Source organism: Euleptes europaea, chromosome 6 (genome assembly GCF_029931775.1).
Source record: "Euleptes europaea isolate rEulEur1 chromosome 6, rEulEur1.hap1, whole genome shotgun sequence".
Taxonomy (NCBI): Eukaryota; Metazoa; Chordata; class Lepidosauria; order Squamata; family Sphaerodactylidae; genus Euleptes; species Euleptes europaea.
The window spans coordinates 75,231,947-75,254,450 of NC_079317.1; the positions used below are offsets into that span (position 1 = coordinate 75,231,947).

Sequence of the window (22,504 nt, forward strand, 5' to 3'; positions counted from 1 at the left end):
TTAAGCATCATTTGTCTAAAAATAGAGGTGACTCTCCAGAAACCATCTGTTGAATAAAATGGATTATTTGGAATAATTTGTCTTTCTTTTCTTAAGGTCTTCAATCTTCTAACTACTACAGTATACTATTTTATTATTAATAGCTATAAATAAAGAAAAATGCTTACATGTACACGTTTTCTCCTTTTTTAAAATGATAGGACACAATTACCCCTACTAGAATTAAATACTTAGCCATTAAATTTTGTTGCTTGGCCTCCTCTCAAAATGGCTTGAATCCTAAACTTTCCATCTGCTTGTACAGTGTACTCATCCTTTGCAGAAGTAGTCCACTGGTACTAGCACAGGAAGAATGGATTCGACATTGGAGAAATGCATTCTTAATGTTTTTAATTCCACATTTCCATTGAGAAGATCTGGAGTACAATCCTAAAGATAATTACACCCTTCTATGTTGTCGCCATAAATTGGAAGTCACTTGACAGTGCTTAACACACACACACATGTGCACTGAAGTCAGTGCTTTTTGAAGGGTGTAACTTTGCTTGGGACTGCACTATTAGGCACATCCTTAACTCTTCCGTTGCATTCAATGGAGCTGAAAACTGTGATGAGTGTATTTTCTATTGCTGTGAAAACTAGTATTTGGGAAGACTTGAAAACGTCCATTATCATAGAAATTGATCTGCTGCTGCTTGGAACAGGAGAGAAAAGTTTTTTATGTTGCCCAAGCAATGAATAAGGCTCCTTGCCTTATTCACCAGTGAGGCAGGGAGCAATTGCTCCATCTCCAGTTGCATGACTGATACTAACAGAAAAGTTTAATCTACACTATTTTATTTTGTATTGCTTTCTTAAATTGCCCCTCAAAATTGTAAGTTAATTCAACTTAGTTGTTAAGGGTAGGCTCAGGAAACCTTTTCTCTGCTCTATATTTGAAACCTGTTTGCTGATATGTGAATAGTGAAGTCCCGATGTCTAACTTCCAAACCTTGTATCTCCTCTTGAATGGAATAACTTGCATGGTGTGAATGTTCAGACTTCATTCATGAGTTTACCTTTAAATAATTTTGGTTGCTTGAGTTTGCTTATTCCCAAGCCCAGATGGGTTAGATCCAGACTAGATTTTCTAATGACATAATGGATCTTCCCTGCTTCTACCTCCCACTGCAGTCCACTGATCTTCATGAAATGCTGTTTCTGGGGGATGGGGACCCTGAGGAATGTCATGGGCCTGAGGCTGGAAGGGGGAACTCAATGGAATTGCCAATTTAGTCTGGATCCAACCCAATATTTTGATTATAACCCTCAATAATGTCACTTCTCCAACTGACAGGAGGGAGTATATGTGCGTCTGAAGAACGGTCAGCTTGCTGAGGCATCAAACATTAATGTTATGTAAAGGAAAGTGTTAAGATTTTGCCCAGAAGACTCTTGGTTCCCCTTTTGGCATTCCCTTTTTATGTTTATCTTTTGTTACCTGCTTTATTTATAGCACCTGAACAAATTTAACAACTGAAGGATGCCAGGTTTCTGCTTGGATAACTCCAGCAACAGAAAGCAGATTTTTGAAAGCATTTTAAATTCTTTTTAAAAATCTCATTGAGGTATATATTGGAATTTGATTTAAAAAGAGGGTTTGTGAGGGAGTCTGAAAGAACATATGACAAACTACATACACACAGTTAATTAAGTGGATTGTTTTTGTATCAATGCTAAAATATCTCCATAGTAATATCAAATGAGTCCATATGTTTTTTGGTGCTTTCTTCCTCAGGCATAGGAAGAGAGAAAGACACATATACAGATGATTCAGAACATGGGAATTATGATTCTCGAACAGATCAGTCACTGCTTATTCAAAGTACACCTACAAGACAAAAAACAGAATCTCGGACTAAGTCATCTCTGAAGGTAATGTGCAATAGGATTTTGTTATAAAAATGTAATGGTGTTTCTGTTTATCTTAAAACATTTATAACAACACACTATGGAACTATAAAACGGAGGAAAGGATAAACCATAATCATGTAAAGCCGGATTATATTTGGAAATGGAGCAAAAAGAGAGGCTATCTAAATATGGAGTGTTAGTGTAAAGTGCTATAATCCGCACATGGTGGAGATTCTTATCAGTAGGGATGGTGGTTCTTACCAGTAGGGATTATAACCAGTTATAATCCGCACCTGGTGGTGGTTCTTACCAGTAGGGTTGTTGCAATCTTTGTCGTAAATGAGTTCATCAGGCAAACATAACTCATTCTGTGAGAAGCAACTATTGTGAGCCCATCCTGGGATTACAGCTGCTTTCACACACACTGAATACTACACTTTCAATCCATTTTCAATGCACTTTGCAACTGATCATACTGTGTGAAATGGGAAGATACACTTGCAATCAACTACTAAAGTTCATTGAAATGAGAACATTCTTTTCCATAGGCTTCCATAAATTTAGGAGGGAAGTATTTTCTTACACTAAATGCTGTATTTTTGTGCTTCTAATAGGCACTGTCAGCACATGGAGGTTCTTCTTTTTAATTACCGAGTTGGCTTTCTACCCCTTCTCTCTTTCTCCATTCTCTCTCTCTCTCTCTCTCCCCCGCTGTCTGAATTTAGATTGTAAACTCCTTGGGGTAGTTACCATGCTTTACGCTTTTTTCTTCTGACTTTTACACTGCAAAGCTCTGGGTTTTTTGTTGAGCAGAGTGCTGCCTGTGGACCTGGCTGTGATCTGTGACTCAATGGTAAATTTGGGGAGAACCCATGTGAAAATCATGAGGGTCAATTTAAATCACCTGGTTAATTAGGTAGCATCATTGTTTTGATCATATGAAAAGGACTCTTCTTGCCTGTCCAGCTCACCACAGAATGTCCAATTGCCCATCCAAAGAAGGGACATAATAACAGCTTTTGCAAATGCTTCAATTAGCCAGTGCTAAATATAGAGAGGCTGGATAGCCCAGGCTAGCCCGATCTCATCAGATCTCAGAAGCTAAGCAGGGTCGGCCCTGGTCAATATTTGGATGGGAGACAGCCAAAGAGGACTACGCAGAGGCTGGCAATGGCAAACAACCTCTGAACATCTCTTGCCTTGAAATGAAGGTTTGTCATAAGTCAGCTGTGACCTGAAGGCAAAAACATAAAAATAAATATTGAGAGTTGCATGGAATGTGGATTTAGAAGGTGTCATGCTGAAATGGAGTACCAAAATGGGAAGAAATCTCTTGGTGAGGCGATGTTTCAGATGCTGAAACAAAGCCCTCCCCTCAAAGAGAAGACAATTGTAAAATGATGCTCTCAAGGGGGGGGGGGTGCTATATGCTGAAACAGAGTCCCCAGATGGAAAGAAAATACAATTCCTATGCTCTTTTGCTTTCTCACGCATGGCTATATGTACTGTTGCACCAGACATAGATGTGCAGTCACCCAGTGAACTCCTACAAAAGGCTCAGTAATCACACAATCTGATCAGCAGTCAATCTGGGGTTTATTTACTACTGGCAATTATGATATGAGCAGAACCTGCAGGAGTTCCTACTTACCAATGCAAGATCTGTATTTGTGTATTCTGCACTCAGTCAAGGGTTGATTTCCCCTTTTCTGAAGACCTATTAGACATAAAAATAGATGTATATATCCTATCCTAAAGAAGAGCCATGTCAATTGGAGAAAAGCTTCTTAGGATGCAGAAAGGCTTCACGTGCACACACCTCCTGAGAACCTTGAGTCTGTGTTCAGATTACTCAATACAAGCTAAGGCAAATTTACAACCATTCTTAGTAGAACCAGATTCTTATCAGACTATTTTCATTGACCTGCCATCAAATTAAGGGTATTTATTTGATATTATATTACTTTTACAATAAATTATTAAAATGGATAACTTTACTGTAGTACAACTACCAACACATGAATGACAGTGGCCACACCTCTGTGTTCTAGCAGTGAGCAAAGATGGCAAATCAACCTGATAAAGTTGATTTAGTCTTGGCCACTCTCTGGGACTCCTGAAGCAAAGATGTGGACAAGCACTCCTAAACTATGAACTGTTCATTCAAGGAGACTGCAAACCTGTCCAGAACAGCTGTTTCCCCATTCATCCAGTTCAGGTCTTCCACTGTCTAAATTATGCTTCAGTTTATTCACCCTCAGCCAGCCCCTAGCCATCTCTAGACACCAATTCTTATTTGTTCAGGTCTCCCACTGTCTAAATTATGCTTCAGTTTATGCACCCTCAATCAGCCCCTAGCCATCTCTAGACACCAAGGCTTATACGGCTTCATCTTGACAAGGTGAAAAGAAGTTAATCTAAGGAAATGGCTTTAACATATTCCCCTGTATTGCAACAAATAAAATAAAGCTAACTGACATGAAGTACAGCAAAGAACCTTGTACCACAATGTGCGCTGCTGTACAACACAAGCTGCTTCCATTTTCAAATGCACCTATGCAAAAATTGCATAGGTTACAATAAGATATGCCTGCCTATAGAACAATTACTGGCATATTTATTGATGTGTCAGTTTCACATGTGTCAGTTTCACTTGCTTAGGAATTTGATGCTTAGTTGATGTGTCAGTTGCACATGCTTAAGAATTTGCCAAAAATTCATAAAAGGCTTGGACGTCATGCTGAAGTGGGGAAAGTGGGTGTGCAAGTGGTGCATTCACATTTCGAGTATATCCCCCTAGCATTGCTTATTAAAATTTAGTGATATCCATGTTTCATCCTGTCCTGATGCTGGAAAAAAACCAAAGAACTAGGTCCAGGCTAGTGCTATCTGCAAAACAGCTTTTTCCTGCCTCTCCTCCTCCACTTGCCATACATTGAGGTCCCTGAAAAGCTGGTTCTGGGCCACAGGGGACACTCAAGAATGGCATGAGGGAGGCAAACCAAACCCCCATCGGTAATAAGAGGACAACATGCTGCTCTACTTTACTGTCCGTCCCCCCCCCCCCAGCCCAAGGACTACTGAGACCTTGTATTTTTCTCTATTTGTTCCCTTTAGTTCTGTTCCCTTTAGTAACAGTAACTATACATGGAGGAGTTCATGTTGACATGACAAAGAATAATGAAATTTAGACACAAATAAATGTGCTCCCTTTTTTGCAATAGCCACGATTTAACAGCATTTTGTTATTTAAAAATGCTTTGGATACCATTCACCTCACCCACTGGGTCAGGAGAGAGATCATTCTTATAGTTAAAAAATATGGTAGGCTAGACCACACTACTGCTCTTGTTGCAGCCCTACAAGATTGCACAACACTGAATCAAACAACAGTGTTGCTCAACTGCATGAACGCTTTACCTGAGGTTTTTGTTTTGCTTTACCTAAAGCAGCTATGAGAAACTGTATACACGTGAGCTATTTGCATTGGAAGAAGGATGTTTGTCTCTTTTCCTGTGGGCTTGCTACTTCTAAACTACTTTTAACCTCATAGCAGGGGAAATACAGCTACTAGTATAATCTTCCACATTGTACAAAACAGTTAAGACAGTGACTTTGGCCTTTAATGCACGGGTTGTTTCTATCACCATCAAGTCCCCAGTACTTTGGGGCTTTGTTTTCATTATGCATGTATTTTCTGACCTTTAGAAGTACTCTAGTTCTTCCCTCATGTTTTCTCCACATTTTGTGGATGCTGTTGTACCCCAAGTTTAATGTCTGCCTCGATCCCAAATAGAAAGTTGGTCCTGTGCATACTTGTCAATTCGGGGTTTTCTCCCCATGCCCATTCTCACTTCTCCCTCCCACTTGTCTTTCCCCCTCATCCAACCACTCCCCCTCAAAGCTGGAATACTAGGAGGTTGCTTATTTGGTCAGTTTCACAGCAAGTGTTGGTCAGTTACTCACGTCAGCCTGATCAAAGGGGGTGTGTGTTTGCAACTAGGGAGAAATAATCACAAATGACCTGCGCAGTTGCTTATTTGGTCTATTTCACAGTGAGTATTGGTCAGTTTCAGACTTCAGCCTGATCAAACAGGGGTTTTGTTTTTGTTTGCAACCAGCGAGAATGCTGAAATATTCATGAATGACTTACGAGGCTGCTTATTGGATCAGTTTCACAGAGAGTGTCAGACAGTTTCAGACCCCTGTGCAGAGTGATTTGAGAATTCAACTGCAAATACTGTACATCAAGAGAGCAGCATATCCAATGGAAACAGCCAGTGCACAAGGAGAAAAATGTCTCCCAGGGAACGATGTAACTAATCTTATCCACTGAAGCTCTAGCTTTGGATCTATATTACAGCTTCTCTTGCCTGCTTTAGAGTTTGTCTTTTAAACCTTTAGGAAAACATTTACACAACCAAATGCCATACACAGTTTCACCCACAGAGAGTCAGCAGCTAATGTAATCAATGGGTTTTGTTTCTTGACACTTCTTTCAATGGTTCATTGCATATGTAAAGGAAGGTTTTATGCAGCTGAGAGGTTGTAACTCCTGTTGGTTAGGTTCTTTAAAAGGAGCTAATGCATAAACACTGATGAAGGCCTGTGTGTTAATGTAGCCTTTTTAGTTACTATAATCAGTGGTGGCAGCTGACTTTTCTTAAAGGGCAGGGTATGAAATACAATATTCATTGTTTAGTTCATTATCTATTGTCCCCTTGGGGCTAAATGGCAAAGTTCCTAGTATTTTTCTTAACAGTTAACTATAATCAGCCTTGGCTCCAAGTGAGAAAGACAGACTATAAAAGACATCAATAAATAAACGAATAAACAAACAAATAAATAGACTCTGAGCATCTTCAAATCTGCTCAATGGCTGGTGCACATTAAGTAGCACCTCTGATCTAAATAAAAGTAAGGATATATCTTTGAACAAGAGGCCTTTTACGGAGATAATTGCAAAACAAAAGCAATATGGGATACGCAAGAGTTTGGTACCACATGGAACCAGTTTTGCATTAACCTGAGGAACAACCAAAAATTAGTCAAGATTATAGTTGTTTTGTTTAATGGACTGAAAATTAAAATTAACCGAAGGTGTCTTTGGACAACTAGCTTGCTTTTTTATGGAAGAAGGGTTAGGGTAAAGATTTTTCATTTCTTCATTGCCCCCAGTCTGATGAATACTTACTACAATATAAATTCATACTCCTCCATTCCTTATTTTCTTTTCCTGTACCCCAAAGTAGGTGACCATCAGTGCAGTTGCACCTCTCTCTACTGAATCCTAAAATGGTGGTCATGCAGCAGCCTAGCAACAGAGCTCTGGCTGGCCATATCATTAAAAAACAAAAGCCTGCCTGCGTTCATTTCATTTTCCTATTCTTACAGTGATTAACATTTTAAAAATCCTACCATTACACTGAAAACTTTGCATTGGCCGCCTTCCTTGTTGTTAGGGTTGCCAACCTCCAGGTACTAGCTGGAGATCTCCTGCTATTACAACTGATCTCCAGCCATCAGAGGTCACTTCACCTGGAGAAAATGGCCACACTTTATGACACTATTAATTACAGCCAAAGGCCAGCATAAAATAAAGCTTGCTTTTAACCCTCAACATGTGTAAGACTAACAATGAGCTTTATCGTCCGGCAACATGGGACCAATGAAGTCAAATACCCTCCACCATCCTAAGTGTTGCCAACCTCCAGGTGGTGGCTGGAAATCTGCTATTACAACTGATCTCCAGCTGATAGAGATTAGTTCACCTGGAGAAAATGGCTGCTTTGGCAATTGGATTCTATGGCACTGAAGTCCCTCTGCTCCCCAAACCCCGCCTTCCTCAGGCTCCACCCCAAAACCTCCCGCCGGTGGTGAAGAGGGACCTGGCAACCCTACTTGTTGTGGTCTGTTTCCTTTTACTTCCTTTGGAGCCACTCCCATCTCTTCTCATTGGTCTGCCATTACTCTCTATGGAAGACTTTTTCAGGGGGACTGAAGTGGTTGTTTTTCAACCAAATGACACCATCATTTCAGGGGAGTGAGGGCTATCTGTCCACTAAAGAACTCCTAGGTTTCAAATGAGTTGGATATCCTACAGGCCTCTGAACAAGGTGCCCCCAGCTCTCTATTTTTCCATATGCAGTACTTGCAAAGAAAAAAAAGGGCTCCATCTCCAGAAAGAAGGGCAGGAAAGTTAACTGCAGCTCTCTGCAACTTTTCTCCAAAGGTGATTGGGTGGAAGTGCTCTGTGTATCTCCCATACAAAGATCTGATTGGAATGGAGAATTGCCATTGCCCTAGTAATCAGTAGAATCAAATAAAAATACAAGTGCATGCTTGGGTCAAAAAACAACAGATGTGAATGCCAGATTTGTGTTACCATTCTGGAAAGTCACAGTAATGACCCAAACCAACAATTTCTGTGTGTATCTTTGGCTCAAGAATTTTATCATACACACCCCTACTGATCCATTAGGAATCTTCCAATGCTTCATCTTTTATTTCTAAACAATATACAGTGCAGTGTGCATGCCTGGTTTCTCACAACTTTCTGTTACTTGAGTTTATTTGTCTTTCCTCCTCCTCTGCGTTACCAGTATGCACATATACACTAATAAAATACATAATCAAAATTGATCATCTTACATAAGGTTTTTTTTTTTTTGGTATGATGTTTATTCTGTGCATTGTGAATCATGTTATGGGTGTGTCTAATTATCATGCTGTTCTGGTTAAAATGAATAGACAATTTAATGTTACACTAGAATCTTCACTGGATCTTAATCCTCAGACTCAAGGCCTGATGTGGATAGCAAATGAACCAACAAACTGAAAGCTGCAGCAAATTACACATGATTCAGAATTAGTTGTAGAGGTTTCTTATTTCCAAACTGGAATTAAGGAGGAGTGGAACAATGCAGAAAGAATTTACAGAAGAATAAAGGAATTGAATTAGTGATATATAAATGAACATGTTTGAGAAGTAAGCTAAGAGTTCATCAGCCTGGGACACATAACGTTCCTCTGAGGCATTTTCCCCAAATGTAGTGATTTCTGACACGTTTCTTATGTTGCTTTCTTTCAGAATAATTCCTAGAACACATCACCTAGAAATTTGGGGTCAGCTGAGCCACTCCAACCACAAAACTGTTTTCCCATCTCTGGCATTCTTGCCTAAATTTTGGTCCCTCCCTGTGGTTTTCCATTATCTGTTAGGAAAGTGCTTCTTCCTATTCTCATGACTTTGTGGTTTGTCCCTAAACCACAATAGGTCACCTAGTGGTTTAGCAAACTTCAGCTATCCCTCTTACTCATGCTGAGCTGTGACTGTAAAAAGTACAGTTAATGAAGTTTATTCAAAGTCGATGGGTGATGCACAAACCCAGACTTTGAACACTTTTGCAAATTCATCATTCTATGTGGCTAATCTCTGCATTATATTAGGTAGCTGAAATCCTGACATTAAAACTAGAGGTGTGCATTTTAAAAAAAAATAGGATCCAGATTTTGGATGGGGCACTGTTTTCATTGGCCTGATTTTTCAGAGGTGTTGTTACTGGTTTAGGGTTTTGTTCCAGGTATCCTTCCCTTTTAAAATTTAAAGGACCAGGGTTGGAGGCCTGGTCTACCTGACCATCAGCTCTCTTCCCAAGGGATGCCAATTAACAGACATTTTCTGTGCTGGCTTAATGTTCCATGCAAAATTTTCTTCAAGGTAGCCACCTAGGGTTACCTGTTGGTATTGGCAGCCTTTCAGGTAAAACAAGAATTTAATATTTTTGCACAAAAGTCCAGAATATAATGTTATACATTCTGGTGAAGAATTGCTGAATCTAGAGATTATTAGTTGCCAAAGGCAACATCACAATTCATTATGACCTATAATATTTGCAGTTGTCTATTTTTTGACAGGCCACACTGCTTAACATCTTCTTGGATGAGGTGTTACTGCGTCAGCAGGGTGGGCTCTGCATTTGGTTTTGCATCTACATAAAAAGCTGCTCTGAGGTACCTGCAGGGTGAACCTTCAATTTATTCAGTTCAGAAAAGAATGGGCATGACTTGTTACATAACCTTCACAGGTGCTAAAAGCTCTAGGTTGGAGTCTTCTGAAAAACCTCCAGCTGCTCTGAGAACATTTGGTGCAAGTATTTGTCTGTGATTTATTTAAAAGGTAAAGGTCCCCTGTGCAAGCACCGGGTCATTCCTGACCCATGGGGTGACGTCACATCCCGACGTTTACTAGGCAGACTTTGTTTAGGGGGTGGTTTGCCAGTGCCTTTCCCAGCCATCTTCCCTTTACCCCCAGCAAGCTGGGTACTCATTTTACCAACCTCGGAAGGATGGAAGGCTGAGTCAACCTTGAGCTGGCTACCTGAAACCAACTTCTGTTGGTTTCCCAAGTAAAACCTTAAAAAATATTTACATTTTGACACACATTCACTGTAAAATAACCTGTTATAAGAAAAGCTCTGATGAATCAGACCAGTGGTCCATCTGGTCCAGCATCCTGTCTCACACAGCGGCCAAACAAATCCTCTGAAGGGCCAACAACAAGGTATCAAGGCCAGTGCCTTCTCCTTATGTTGCCTCCTGGCACTGGTATTCAGAGGATTACTCTGTCTGAACATCGAAGTTTCCTTTAGTCACCATGGCTAGTAGCCACTGATAGACCTCTCCTATATGGACCATCTCTCATGGACTAGAGCCTACCTTGCCTGATGTATGAACCCTAAGCTGACTGTAAATTGTAATTTCCTAGGAATAAGCCCCACTGAAAAACATTCGACTTACTTTCAAATAGACCTGCTTGGGATTGCACTATGTGTGCTATTTCTCCATACATAGGCTTGCCAACTGCCTGGTTATGGCGGGCAATCTACTGCCCATTGCTGCTGTTACCTGCCAACTCTCAGCTTGTCGGCGGGCAGAAGTAGGTGGGGGAAGAGAGGGGGAGTGACCACCATCATCTATGCGATGACGTCACCTACAGTGTAACTGGAAGTGCTGGCTTGAGGCTTTTCCTGCCCCCTCCTGTTCCTATCTTAGTCTCCAGCCAGCCGGTTTCACTCCCCCCTGCCCTACTGCTGCTCCACTGTTTGGTGCCGGTGTGGGCTTTCTTTTTGGCTTTGCCACATCTCCACAGCTTCCCTGGCACCCCAGTGTGCGAGCCTTCTGTGTCGCGTTCTGCCGGGTGTCCCTAGTTTCCCACGGAGCTTTCCTCCCCAGCCGCTTTTCCCCACGGTTTCTTGCGAGGAAATCTGGGTAACTAGGGACACTGGGCAGAGTGTGGCAGAGAAGTCTCTCATGCTGGGACACCAGGGAAACCACAGAGATACGGCAAAGCAAAAAAAGAAAGCTTGCACCACTGCCAAACAGCTGAGCGGCAGTGGGGGGGGAGCGAAACCAGCTGGCTGGAGACTAAGATAGGAACAGGAGATGCAGGAAAAGCCTCACAACGGCATTTCTGGTTACACTGTAAGTGACGTCATCACATAGATGATGCTGGTCGCCACCCCCAACCCCGCCTCCCTAAATCTCCCGCCGGTTTTGAGGTGGGACCTGGCAGCCCTATCCATACAAATTTCCAGAGCTATTTCACAACAAAATCAATGAGTGGCTGCTACCTGTCTTACCTCTGCAGGCAGGGGTACAGAAAGCAGAACCTATATTCATAAGTGTAATACAAAATCAGTAAATTCAGCAAAAACAAAGTAAAACCAATTAATCTGTAAGGACACACACAGAGAACCTCATATTTGTTCCTTATCCTCATGTTTGTTCCTTATCAGTCTGCCAACACTGAAGTGGCACTAAGTGTCATTTCCAGAGACCAGGATACTGACTCTCTAGCACAGTCATCAGGCATGAAGTGAAGGAGTCTGTTTGTTTGAAGAGGGAAAGTGTAGATTTGGATTAGCCCACCCCTACTGAGTAGGGTTGCCAACCTCCAGGTGGTGGCTGGAGATCTCCTCCTATCACAACTGCTCTCCAGGCAACAGAGATCAGTTCACCTGGAGAAAATGGCCGCTTTGGCAATTGGACTCTATGGCATTGAAGTCTCTCCCTTCCCCAAACCCCGCCCTCTTCAGGCTCCACCTCCAAAATCTCCAGGTATTTCCCAACCTGGAGCTGGCAACCCTACTACTGAGACACTTTGTCTGAAGGCTTAAATAGTAAAAAAGCAGAATATAAATCTGTTATAATAAATTATTAAAATGATTTTGCAGTATGAAATACTAAATACTTTGAGTAAAGTTTTATTTGTAATAGTATAAAATAGATTAGCAAGAGAAGATTTTCCCTGTGAGTAACTTTGTTCTCCTTAGTGTGACATTGCTCAAGGCCTGTAGGCCTGGTGAGTAATATCGTTAAAGTATCACTTTGTTCTCCTACCGCCCACCCACCCAATTTTGTCAAACTCTGTAAGTCAGGTGAATTAACTTTTCCCTGTGGCTTCCTGAGGCAGCTTCCACTTTTACATCTATATTTTACTCAGTTCCTTAGAAAGTAACAATTGCACCCCACCTTGATTGTTTTCAACACCCACTAAATAAAGTGGGATCTGAGTCGTCTCATCAGATAAATGACTTTGATGCAGAGTACTGGCATTATATAACCAGAGGGAAGGAATACACCATGGGCATTTTGATTTGAAAGGAGAACTACTGTGACATTAAAGCATTTTGAATGAAAACCAATAAATGGGGGCTGGTTTTGGAACACTGCCTCAAATAATATTAATGGCTGAAAAGAAACAGTAGGGAGTTGGATGTAGGAACCCAAGTGAAATGGCACGGTCTGATCGATGCCATAAGTTTAACTTTTATGTGCACATCCGGTTAATTTTGGAGTTTTGTGAAATGTACAACCCCAAAATAAATCAGAAAATGGCTTTCACAAGAAATTTCAACAAAGATGGTGAGGGGTCTGGAGACCAAGTCCTATGAGGAAAGGTTGAAGGAGCTGGTATGTTTAGCCTGAAGAGGAGAAGGCTGAGAGGAGATATGATAACCATCTTCAAGTACTTGAAGGGCTGTCATATAGAGGAGGGTGCCGAGTTGTTTTCTGTTGCTCCAGAAGGTCGGTCCAGAACTGACAGGTTGAAATTAAATCAAAAGAGTTTCCATCTAGACATTAGGAAGAATTTTCTAATTGTTAGAGCGGTTCCTCAGTGGAACAGGCTTCCTTGGGAGGTGGTGAGTGCTCCTTCTCTGGAGGTATTTAAGAAAGGTTGGATAGCTATCTGTCAGCAATGCTGATTCTATAACTTTAAACAGATGGTGAGAGGGACGGCATCTTGGCCATCCTCTGGACATGGAGTGGGGTTCACTGGGGAGGTAGTTGTGAGTTTCCTGCATTGTGCAGGGGGTTGGACTAGATGACCCTGGTGGTCCCTTCCAACTCTATGATTCTATCATGACCAAAGGTCATTTCATTCCAGAACATCATGCCATCTCATGTTATGAATGTGGGAGGTGGCCGGAAATTTGGTCTGAACCAATGCTTGGAGGTTCAACCTTTGAAACCCATGAGAGAAAAGCATTTCCTGAACTTCATTTATGGACCATGAGTAGTGTGTGCTTTGTTCTCAGAAATATCAAGCAGTAATCTAAGATGGGCAGGAGTTCCAGGCTTACATGATGGATGTGGTGCCAGTCTGTACCTCTGCAGAAACTTACTGCGGCCTTCATCAGTGTGCATTAATGATATTATTAGCTGCTATTGGCCTCTGTGTAGATGAACATAAGAACATAAGAAAGGCCCTGCTGGATCAGACCAAGGTCCATCAAGTCCAGCAGTCAGTGCACACAGTGGCCAACCCGGTGCCTCTAGGAAGCCCACAAACAAGACAACTGCAGCAGCGCTGTCCTGCCTGTGTTTCACAGCACCTAAAATAATAGGCATGCTCCTCTGATCCTGGAGATGCAACGCCATGGCAGTGTCTGCCTCACACAACCGTCCCTTTTTGGTCACCACTCAGTAGAACACGCTGTCATCAATCACCGCTTGTTGGAGGCAACCAGGAATTACAGTATTGGGTCAACATCCTGAACTTTTTCTGATATCTCTTTAAAAAGAGCAATTCGTGAATGACAAGAGAAATGATCAGAAATGAAGAGGAGTAAATAAAGATGGTGACTATTCCGTTTATGCCTTATGTAAAAGAAGATCATAGGACGTGATGAACAATCGATCCACCTGCCTGCTATGGCAGCTTATTTCCTGTTGGTTGACTTACTGTGCCATCCTGGGGTCTACTCAGTGGGGCTTGCTGTCAGAAAAGTGTTTTGAAGGTTGCACTGTTACAAAATCAACATCTATAGGTATGTTGAATCCACTATAAAGTGCAAATTTCCAATTCATAGAACCAACTATATATTTATGTTTGCTTTGTTTTTGTTTTCTGTTTGAAAATAGAATTGCAAAGATGTAGGCATAACATTGAGCATAAAATCCAGAGGTGAGCAAATGAGGCAGAATTGCCTTTACATGTTTTTCCCCCCATTTTCCTTTGGGCATAGGTTTGGGGATATGGTACCCTGTTGTACAGATATAGGAACTGTATACGTTCTGGTCTTTTATTTTCAAAGAGCCTTAATTTAACTGTCTCAGAATTCTTTTTCCAAAAATCCAAATATGGATTAATTTATCCTAGTATGATGATATTATCACACATGTTTTGCTGCCCTTTTTAGCTTGTCTGTTTAAAAGCAGTTCCTTTATACGAAGTATTACAAATACATTTTTCTCATTCTGAACTGAGGTCCAAACTACATGTCAGTTTGGGGTGAGCTGGCTCAGGATACCCTGGACTCAAATGACTTTCTCTGCAGGCAGTTGTAGGGAATGTCATTTTAAAATCATCAGAAGTCTGATTCTTCTTGGAACTGCAGTGTGGGAGGACAAGGGGTTCCTGTCTTCCCCTCCATGCTGTTTTCACTGCCTGAAATGTCCTCAGGCCGCGAGCTATTTGCATAATTTGGAGCTAGAGTTGCTGACCCTGTACTGGGAAATATCTGGAGAATTGGGGGTGGAGCTTAAAAAAGGTAGGGCTGAGGGATGGGAGGTATAATGCCATACAGTCCACCCTCCAATGCAGCCATGTTCTCCAAGAGAACTGATCACTGGTGGCCGGAGATCAGTAGTAAATCTAGGAGAACTCCAGGCCACACCTGGAGATTGGCAACCATATTTGGAGATGTGTGTGTTTGAAGTACTCCACATACAAAGTTATGAATATAATGCTCTACTGTGGACATTTCAGCTAGGGAAAATGGTGCAGAGGGGAAGTCAGGAGTCCCACCTTCCCCCATGTTACAGGTATGAGCAGAATCTACCTTCTGCTATTGTTAACATGACATTCCACACAGCTGTTGCATTGTTGCTGGGAAAGTATGTCAGGTCCAGGCAACCCTTATCTTATTTGCCAAAAAACGTAGCATGTAGGTTGGCCCTAAATATCTCCTTTCCCCCCAGGATTGAACGAGCCAACGTTATTCTCTATTTAGGTTTCCTTCCTGAGGTAAACTTTCCAATCAGATGTATTTATCTCCCTGTTTGGTGCAGATAACTATTGCTGAAACGATCAGTAGTTGAAACTGCTTTAATGGTTTATTCAAAACCATGTTACAGTATCGTTGTAGCAAATTACTTTAAGTATGGTTAATCAGAAACATATTAAAACAGATATGGTTGAAGCAATGACAGTGCTAATGGGTTTAAGGCACTGGGCGCAAATGATAAATTACCATATAACAGCAATGGCAATATAAACTTTTAACCACAATGTATAAAATTTAATATTCATATTTACAGGAAAGGATATCGAAATCTATCCAGCGAAGGCTTTTGTCATGGGGCGCTTTAAATATTGGCGCTGATGAGTGAATAATACATTTAGAGTTCAATCATGCAGGATTTTCCCCCCTGAAGCACAACTCCAACACAGACCAGTGGGAATTGTTCCTGTGTATGGACAGTTGAATCAAGCTCTTTTTTGTTTCCAATATGTGTAATGTGTGAGTGTAATCAAGCAAACCTTAGCAAAGCTTCAGGGTACAATGATTTAAGATAACAGTGGGATTGTCTTTGGGCGTTCGCTCTGTAATAACATGGCACAATCAAATGTGAGAAGCCTCCAGTAGGTTCTTTTTATGAATCCCAATGGAGTAATTATATATATATATATATATATATATATATATATATATATATATATATATATATATATATATATATATATATATATATACACACACACACACTTGCAGCAGTGAGAGAGAGATATACTTGCAGCAGTGAGAGATTCTTTCCAGCATTTTGAAATCTCAGGTTTAAGAAAAGGTACAGCTAATGGAGAAAAAAGATACTTTGAAGATCTTCTGTCTTCTCTTGAATGTGTAGAAATGCAGTTGGATGATGCTTTCGAAATTTTGAACATGGATAAAAAGGTAATGTCACTTGCATTTCTTCTTTTTAGCTCGGATATTACTAGCTACAATAAAATAAAGAATATTTTATTGGATTTTTTGTCAGAAGAACAGTTTATTTACACCTCTGGTTAAATAAGTCTTATATGAAGCACTTTTGAAAAATATATTTAACAAATTTTTTAAGTTGTATTGCCATCTGCAAGTGAAGAGTTTTTTAATAAGGGTACAAACCTGCTCTTTCAAAAATAATAGGTATTTTGAAACTGACTTTGTTAAAAGCAGAATTACACCCTAGGTGGCACAGAGTGGTAAGCTGCAGTACTTCAGTCCAAGCTCTGCTCACGACCTGAGTTCGATCCCAACGGAAGTTGGTTTCAGGTAGCCGACTCAGCCTTCCATCCTTCTGAGGTCGATAAAATGAGTACCCAGCTTGCTGGGGGTAAAGGGAAGATGACTGGGGAAGGCATTGGCCAACCACCCCATAAACAAAGTCTGCCTAGTAAACGTCGGGATGTGACGTCACCCCATGGGTCAGGAATGACCCGGTGCTTGCACAGGGGACCTTTACCTTTTAAACTTGAGAAAAGACTTGTTTATTAGCAAAGAGAGATGTTTGAATGAGCAGCAGATTTTTGTTTCAGTCCCCACCCCAAGATTATGCAAAGCTCATTAAGGGTGCAGTGTTCCAATAGTCTTTGTCAGAAATCCATTCTAGATCTAATAGTTGTCAATCAATCCTAGTCAATCAAGGACAAGGAAATGGGCACTCCTGTAAATTTCCAGGCAAAAATTAATAATATAACAACAATTGCAAAGTCTGTTAAGAAGTTATTCTGTAGCATAAGGAGCAGTGTCATAACAACAGAAAGTTATCTAGTGGTTCAACAACCTGATCCAATGAAACTGCCTTACAATCACCTTCCCTTCCCCACAACAGACACCCTGTGAGGTAGGTGAGGCTGAGAGAGCTCTAAGAGAGCTGTGACTAGTCCAAGGTCACCCAGCTGTCTTCATGTGTAGGAGTGGGGAAACCAACCAGTTCACCAGATTAATGTCTGCCGCTCATGTGGAGGAGTGGGGAATCAGATCCAGATCTCCAGATTAGAGTCCACTGCTCCTAACCACTGGTCTTAACCACTACACCACACTGGCTCTCACCAAGTATCACTGTGAAAGCCTTAACTTATACCAAGAATCACTGTGAAAGCCTTCTGTCTCAGATACTGTATGATGCTAAAATCTCAACAAAGGACCTCAAAGGACCATGTTTAATGTCATGTTATTTAAATAAGAATGGTTAGTATGACAGTAGTGTGGGCCAAAATGCATCGTAGCAAGGGATTCTGCAGTGACAAAGGACAAATCAGGGGGAAAAAATCTCCTTCTCCCTCTTCCATCACATCAGTGGAGAAGGAGGCAGCACTAATTGGGGTTCATTGTGTTTGGAAAGCTTTCTGAACCCTCAGTCAAATTATCAGCAGGCTTTTTGAGGAAGGGGAGAAAAACTCCACTGTATCAGCACCTTCTGCAAAGTTTTCCATTGCATCCAAGCCACAGTCAAAATAAGCCATGGTTTTCCAATATTTTTTAAAACAAGTCAGTGAAATATTATCTGAAAAGGCCCTAAGAAAGTGATAACACTGTCACAGAGTTATAGATTTGTAAACTGTAATATCACAGACTAAAACTGTATACTTTTTTTAAAAAAAGTTATCAGCCAAACAGTGTACCTTATATTCTAATAGTGATTCTTATATTCTAAATCTTTGGTTACTTAAATCTAATGACTGGAACTGTGAATAGGCAAGACAGATTTTTTTACAAACCTGAAAAGGCCCCCAGTTTGCAGAAAAACATGACATTTTAAAAAGCTTCATTAAGGGGTTTTAAAAACCTGAAAATGATAAAAGGAGTGCCTGCAATGGATTCACTCAACGGCTGTTGTTAGGCAACCACAGCATTCCAGGCTTCAGTTTCTGTGGCCATTTATTCATGGAAGGTTTTGCATTGGATTTGTCACTCTATAGATGCACATTTCCCCCCCATCCGAATTCTCAAAACTCTGCATGGTGGCTTATTTTTGAGTTTTGAGAATATGGATGGGGGAAAAGTGCATGTAAAGAGTGGCAAATCCAATGCAAAACCTTCCATGAATAAATGGCCTGTGAGTAAAAGACAGGGGCAGGGCCCTTTCCAGGGCTATTTTAGCCTTTGAGGGAGGACTCACTGAGGCCATGCCAAACTAGGTTTGCCAGCTGCAGGTTGGGAAATTCCTGGAGATTTTGTCAGAGGAAGGCAGGGTTTGGGGAGGGAAGAAGCCTCAGCAGGGTATAATGCCACAGAATCCACCCTCCAAGGCAGCCATTTTCTCCAGGGGGACAGATCTCTGTTGTCTGGAGTTCAGTTGTAATTCCAGTAGATCTCCAGGTCCCACCTGGGGGTTGGCAATCATAGGCCCAGCAGTAGCCTCTGGGTTATTTGATACCACCCAACTTGCATGACTCAACTAGGCTTGGCTGCTTGCTACTGTTCAACAGCATCCACCCCTGAAAGCCAGTGTAGTATGGTGGTTAGAGCTTCAGAGTGGGTTCAATTTCTCATTTTGCTGTGGGAGCTCACTGTATGATTTTGGGCCAGTCACATACTTTCTGTCTAACCTACCTCACAGGTTGTGCTGATAATATATATAAAATATAGCTGAAGATGGGAGGTAAATAAAAGGTAGATTGGTGAATGGCTGAGGAGACCACAAGGCAAACAAAGCAAAAGAGAAATTGGTGTGGGGAGGGGGTTGAGGAGAAAGTGAGGTGCTACCCCCAAGTCCTTGAGGGTTCTCTGCCATGCAAGTGGGACTGACCCAACGGCCAGCACCACAAAACTGGGCCACCCCTGAAAGCCAGTGTGGTGCGATGGTTAGAGCTTCACAGTAGGGTCTTAAGATAGAGGGACAGATAAAGGTAGGTTGGCTGCTGGGTTAGAAGGAGATAGGTTACCAACTCCAAGTTAGGAAATACCTGGATTTTTTTTTTGGGGGGGGGAGCCAGGGGGAGAGTGAGATTTCTAGAGGGGAAGGACCTCAGAAGGGTATAATGTCACAGATTGTACCTTCCAAAGCAGCCATTTCCTCCACAGGGACTAGGGTTGCCAACCTCCAGGTGGAGGTTGGAGAGTGGGATTACAACTGATCTCCAGATGACAGAGATCAGTTCCCCTGGAGAAAATTGCTGCTTTGTAGCATGGACTCTGTGGGATTATACCCTGCTGAGGTTGCTTTCCACCCCAAACCTCGCTTGCAATGGCTTCACTCCCAAATCTCCAGGAATTTCCCAAGATGGAGCTGGTAATCCTAAAAAGGAGATAGAATAGGGGAGAGTCTATGGGGATTTTCCGGAAAGGGAAGGAGGAAATACTGGGGAAGGGGGAAATGAGATGCCTCCTGCAAATCATTGCATGTTCCCACTTGCATGTAACTAATCCTTAAGGCAATTTCCTCCAGAGCATAACAGATAGACCAAAAGAACTTAAATTGAGTCTCTAGTCTAAAATGAATAAATGCACGTTCTTCTGGAAAAGATCACTCAGCTGTACCACTGTGTATTTTATAAACTTTTGGCGGGGAGCACACATAAGGTGCCAAGCCAGAGGCTATTTCAGACATTCTGAACGGATGATAACAAAAGGCTGAAAAGAGAATGAGCTGAGCTGCTCATCTTTATTTCATAACTCTTGCAGGGGAAAACACTTGTCCGGTGTCCTCCCTTCCATTTCACAAGGGGGGGGGGAACCAAACAAAACAGAAACAATTAGAGGACAACTGAGGACAACTAGGAGCATTTTTGTTTGACTATAAAGAACTTGAGATGCATTACTCAGATGCAGGACCAACCATTAAAACAGCAGTCCAGTACCCTGAATTAAGTGTGCCCTGACTTAAGTACTTTCAGATTTCCATCAATACCAGTGGAAGAGTTAAGAATGTCTTTACATCTCTCCCTCTGAAAAAATGCAGGACTCCTGAACTGGAAACTGGCTTTACATTTACTGCTCACTTCTAGAATGCATTTATTTATATTTCTGACTGGATTTAATCTAAAGCTCCAGGTATAGCATTTGCTAAATGAATAGTTTTACCACATTTCCTCTTGGCTTCAGCCATGCTTCACTATCTATCTAGCATAGACAGGTTTGGCATAGCACAGTGCTAGGATGCCAGACTAAGGGAGATCTGGATTAAGATTCCCAAACTTTACTGAGTGACCTTGGGCCAGTAACTGACTGTCAATTCACTGGATTGTTATGAGAATAAAATGGAAGAATAGAAATGTGTACACTGCTCTAATCTTTCTCAGCATATATTACCAGTGTGGTATAGTGGTTAAAGTAGACTAGGATCTGGGAGACCCAGGTTCAAATCACTACTCTTCCATGAAATCTTGCTGGGTGACCTTGGGCTTTTAGCCTAACCTTCCTCACAGGGTAATTTTGAGGATAAAATGGAGAAGAGGAGAATGTTCTAAACCACTTTTTGCATCCCTCTTGGGGGGGAAAGCGGGGTATACATGAAGCAGACATGTAAACAAATACCCTCTCTCTTTAAGGGGCAATAATTCTTTCTTCTCATCTTTATCTCCCACTTTGATTCCAGCCCAGCAATAATAGCCACTTATACAGGTTCTGTATTATTTGCATCCTGTTGCTTTCCTCCCTGCTCTTCCGTCCCTTCTGGATTCCCTTGAGAATTGCCCTTTGACAATACACAAGGCAGCAGTCTCCAATAGACACTCATTAAAGGCAGGAGTATATAATTACTGCAACTAAAAAGCATCTTCTTAGCTTTGTGATGTTACAGCACTAGTCTGCATAATCACCATCTGGTACACTGCTATGCATCAAGGACTTCACAGGGCTCATTCAATAAATGGAGTCTTTCCAACTGTGATGATGTACAGCATGCTTCGGTCTGACTATGAAAGTAATGGCTAAATTAGTCCAGAAAAGGGCACAGAAGAAATGGACTAGTAGGGTGATTTTACAAGTGGCTCAAATATGTGTGATACAAGCATAAATGTAGATATATTTTCAGGTACCTGTAGCTATTTGTTTAGAAAAGTGATGGGTCTTTGTCAGCTCTGCATTATAATAGTAGCATCAAAGGATTGTCTTCTGCTGTTACAGAAGCTTTTTATGTAATCTTGGTATAAAATAAATGTCTTTTAATTTTAATTAGGGGTATGAACAGGAAGTATTTCTTAGTGAGTTGTTTTTTTTAATCACTATGTCTTCATATATTATTTGTATTTCAGTCACGCCCCATTTTTTCATTGCCCTTGAGCCTCATGCTATCTTTCAACACATAATTCCATACAGATATTAAATGTATTCAATTCAATAAAACGGACATAATCTATAAAAACCATAATGAATTAATAGAACACATAGAAAAAGAGAGCATATTAGCAGCACACAATGAAACCAAATTGCCCACCATTCCAAAGCCCCTCCAAAACAGCTACTTGGCCTGATGAGACTTCCTAGGGAATGAATTCCACCAGGACACCATCACTGAAATGGCCCTTCTCCTCAGCCTAAACTTAGGTAGATATGAAAACTGGACCAGAAATGTTTTGATGCCCTAAACATATAAACTCTTTTCACATGCTACAGTGAATGCATGTACATCTTCCATGTACACACATAAAAAGAGCCACCATGCATTCATTTTACAAATGAAGCAGGGGACCAGTGCTTGGATAAATGTGAGGTTTAAATTCCATATTAAACTACACATGCATTGAATGTAACAGAAGAATTCCTCGACACCAGAGGCTGAAGAGCCAGCATTGTGTAATGTTTAGAAGTAGGGTTGTGCATATCGATGAAACCGAACTGAAAATAAACCCCAAATTAGCTGTTTCAGCAAAATTTGGGTTTCATTTTGCCCGAATACTAAAACCTACCCAATGCCGAATAGGCGATTCTTTCAGCTTTTTCAGGTTTCAGCTGTTCACCTTTGCTCAGATGCACAGCTCTGTGCTTTCTCCCATTTTTCTATCTTTGACTGCTTTTGTTAGGGCCCCATAGTTGCGGCCCTTTTAAGATAGGGGTCGTGTAATCGGAGCCAACTTGGTCTGACCAAACTAGACTGGAAGGGTCATTTTAAAAGATGGGGC

The 22,504-nt window shown here is 41.3% G+C and overlaps 1 protein-coding gene across 1 annotated transcript in view; it reads left to right on the top strand.

Moving 5' to 3' along the window:
* ANO3 (anoctamin 3) overlaps positions 1-22,504 on the top strand; it is a 195,094-nt gene that overhangs the window by 75,187 nt on the left and 97,403 nt on the right. Inside the window, exon 4 of the mRNA XM_056851112.1 lies at positions 1,778-1,914. Coding sequence (XP_056707090.1) covers positions 1,778-1,914 — 137 coding nt within the window. The remainder of the gene's footprint in view (positions 1-1,777; positions 1,915-22,504) is intronic.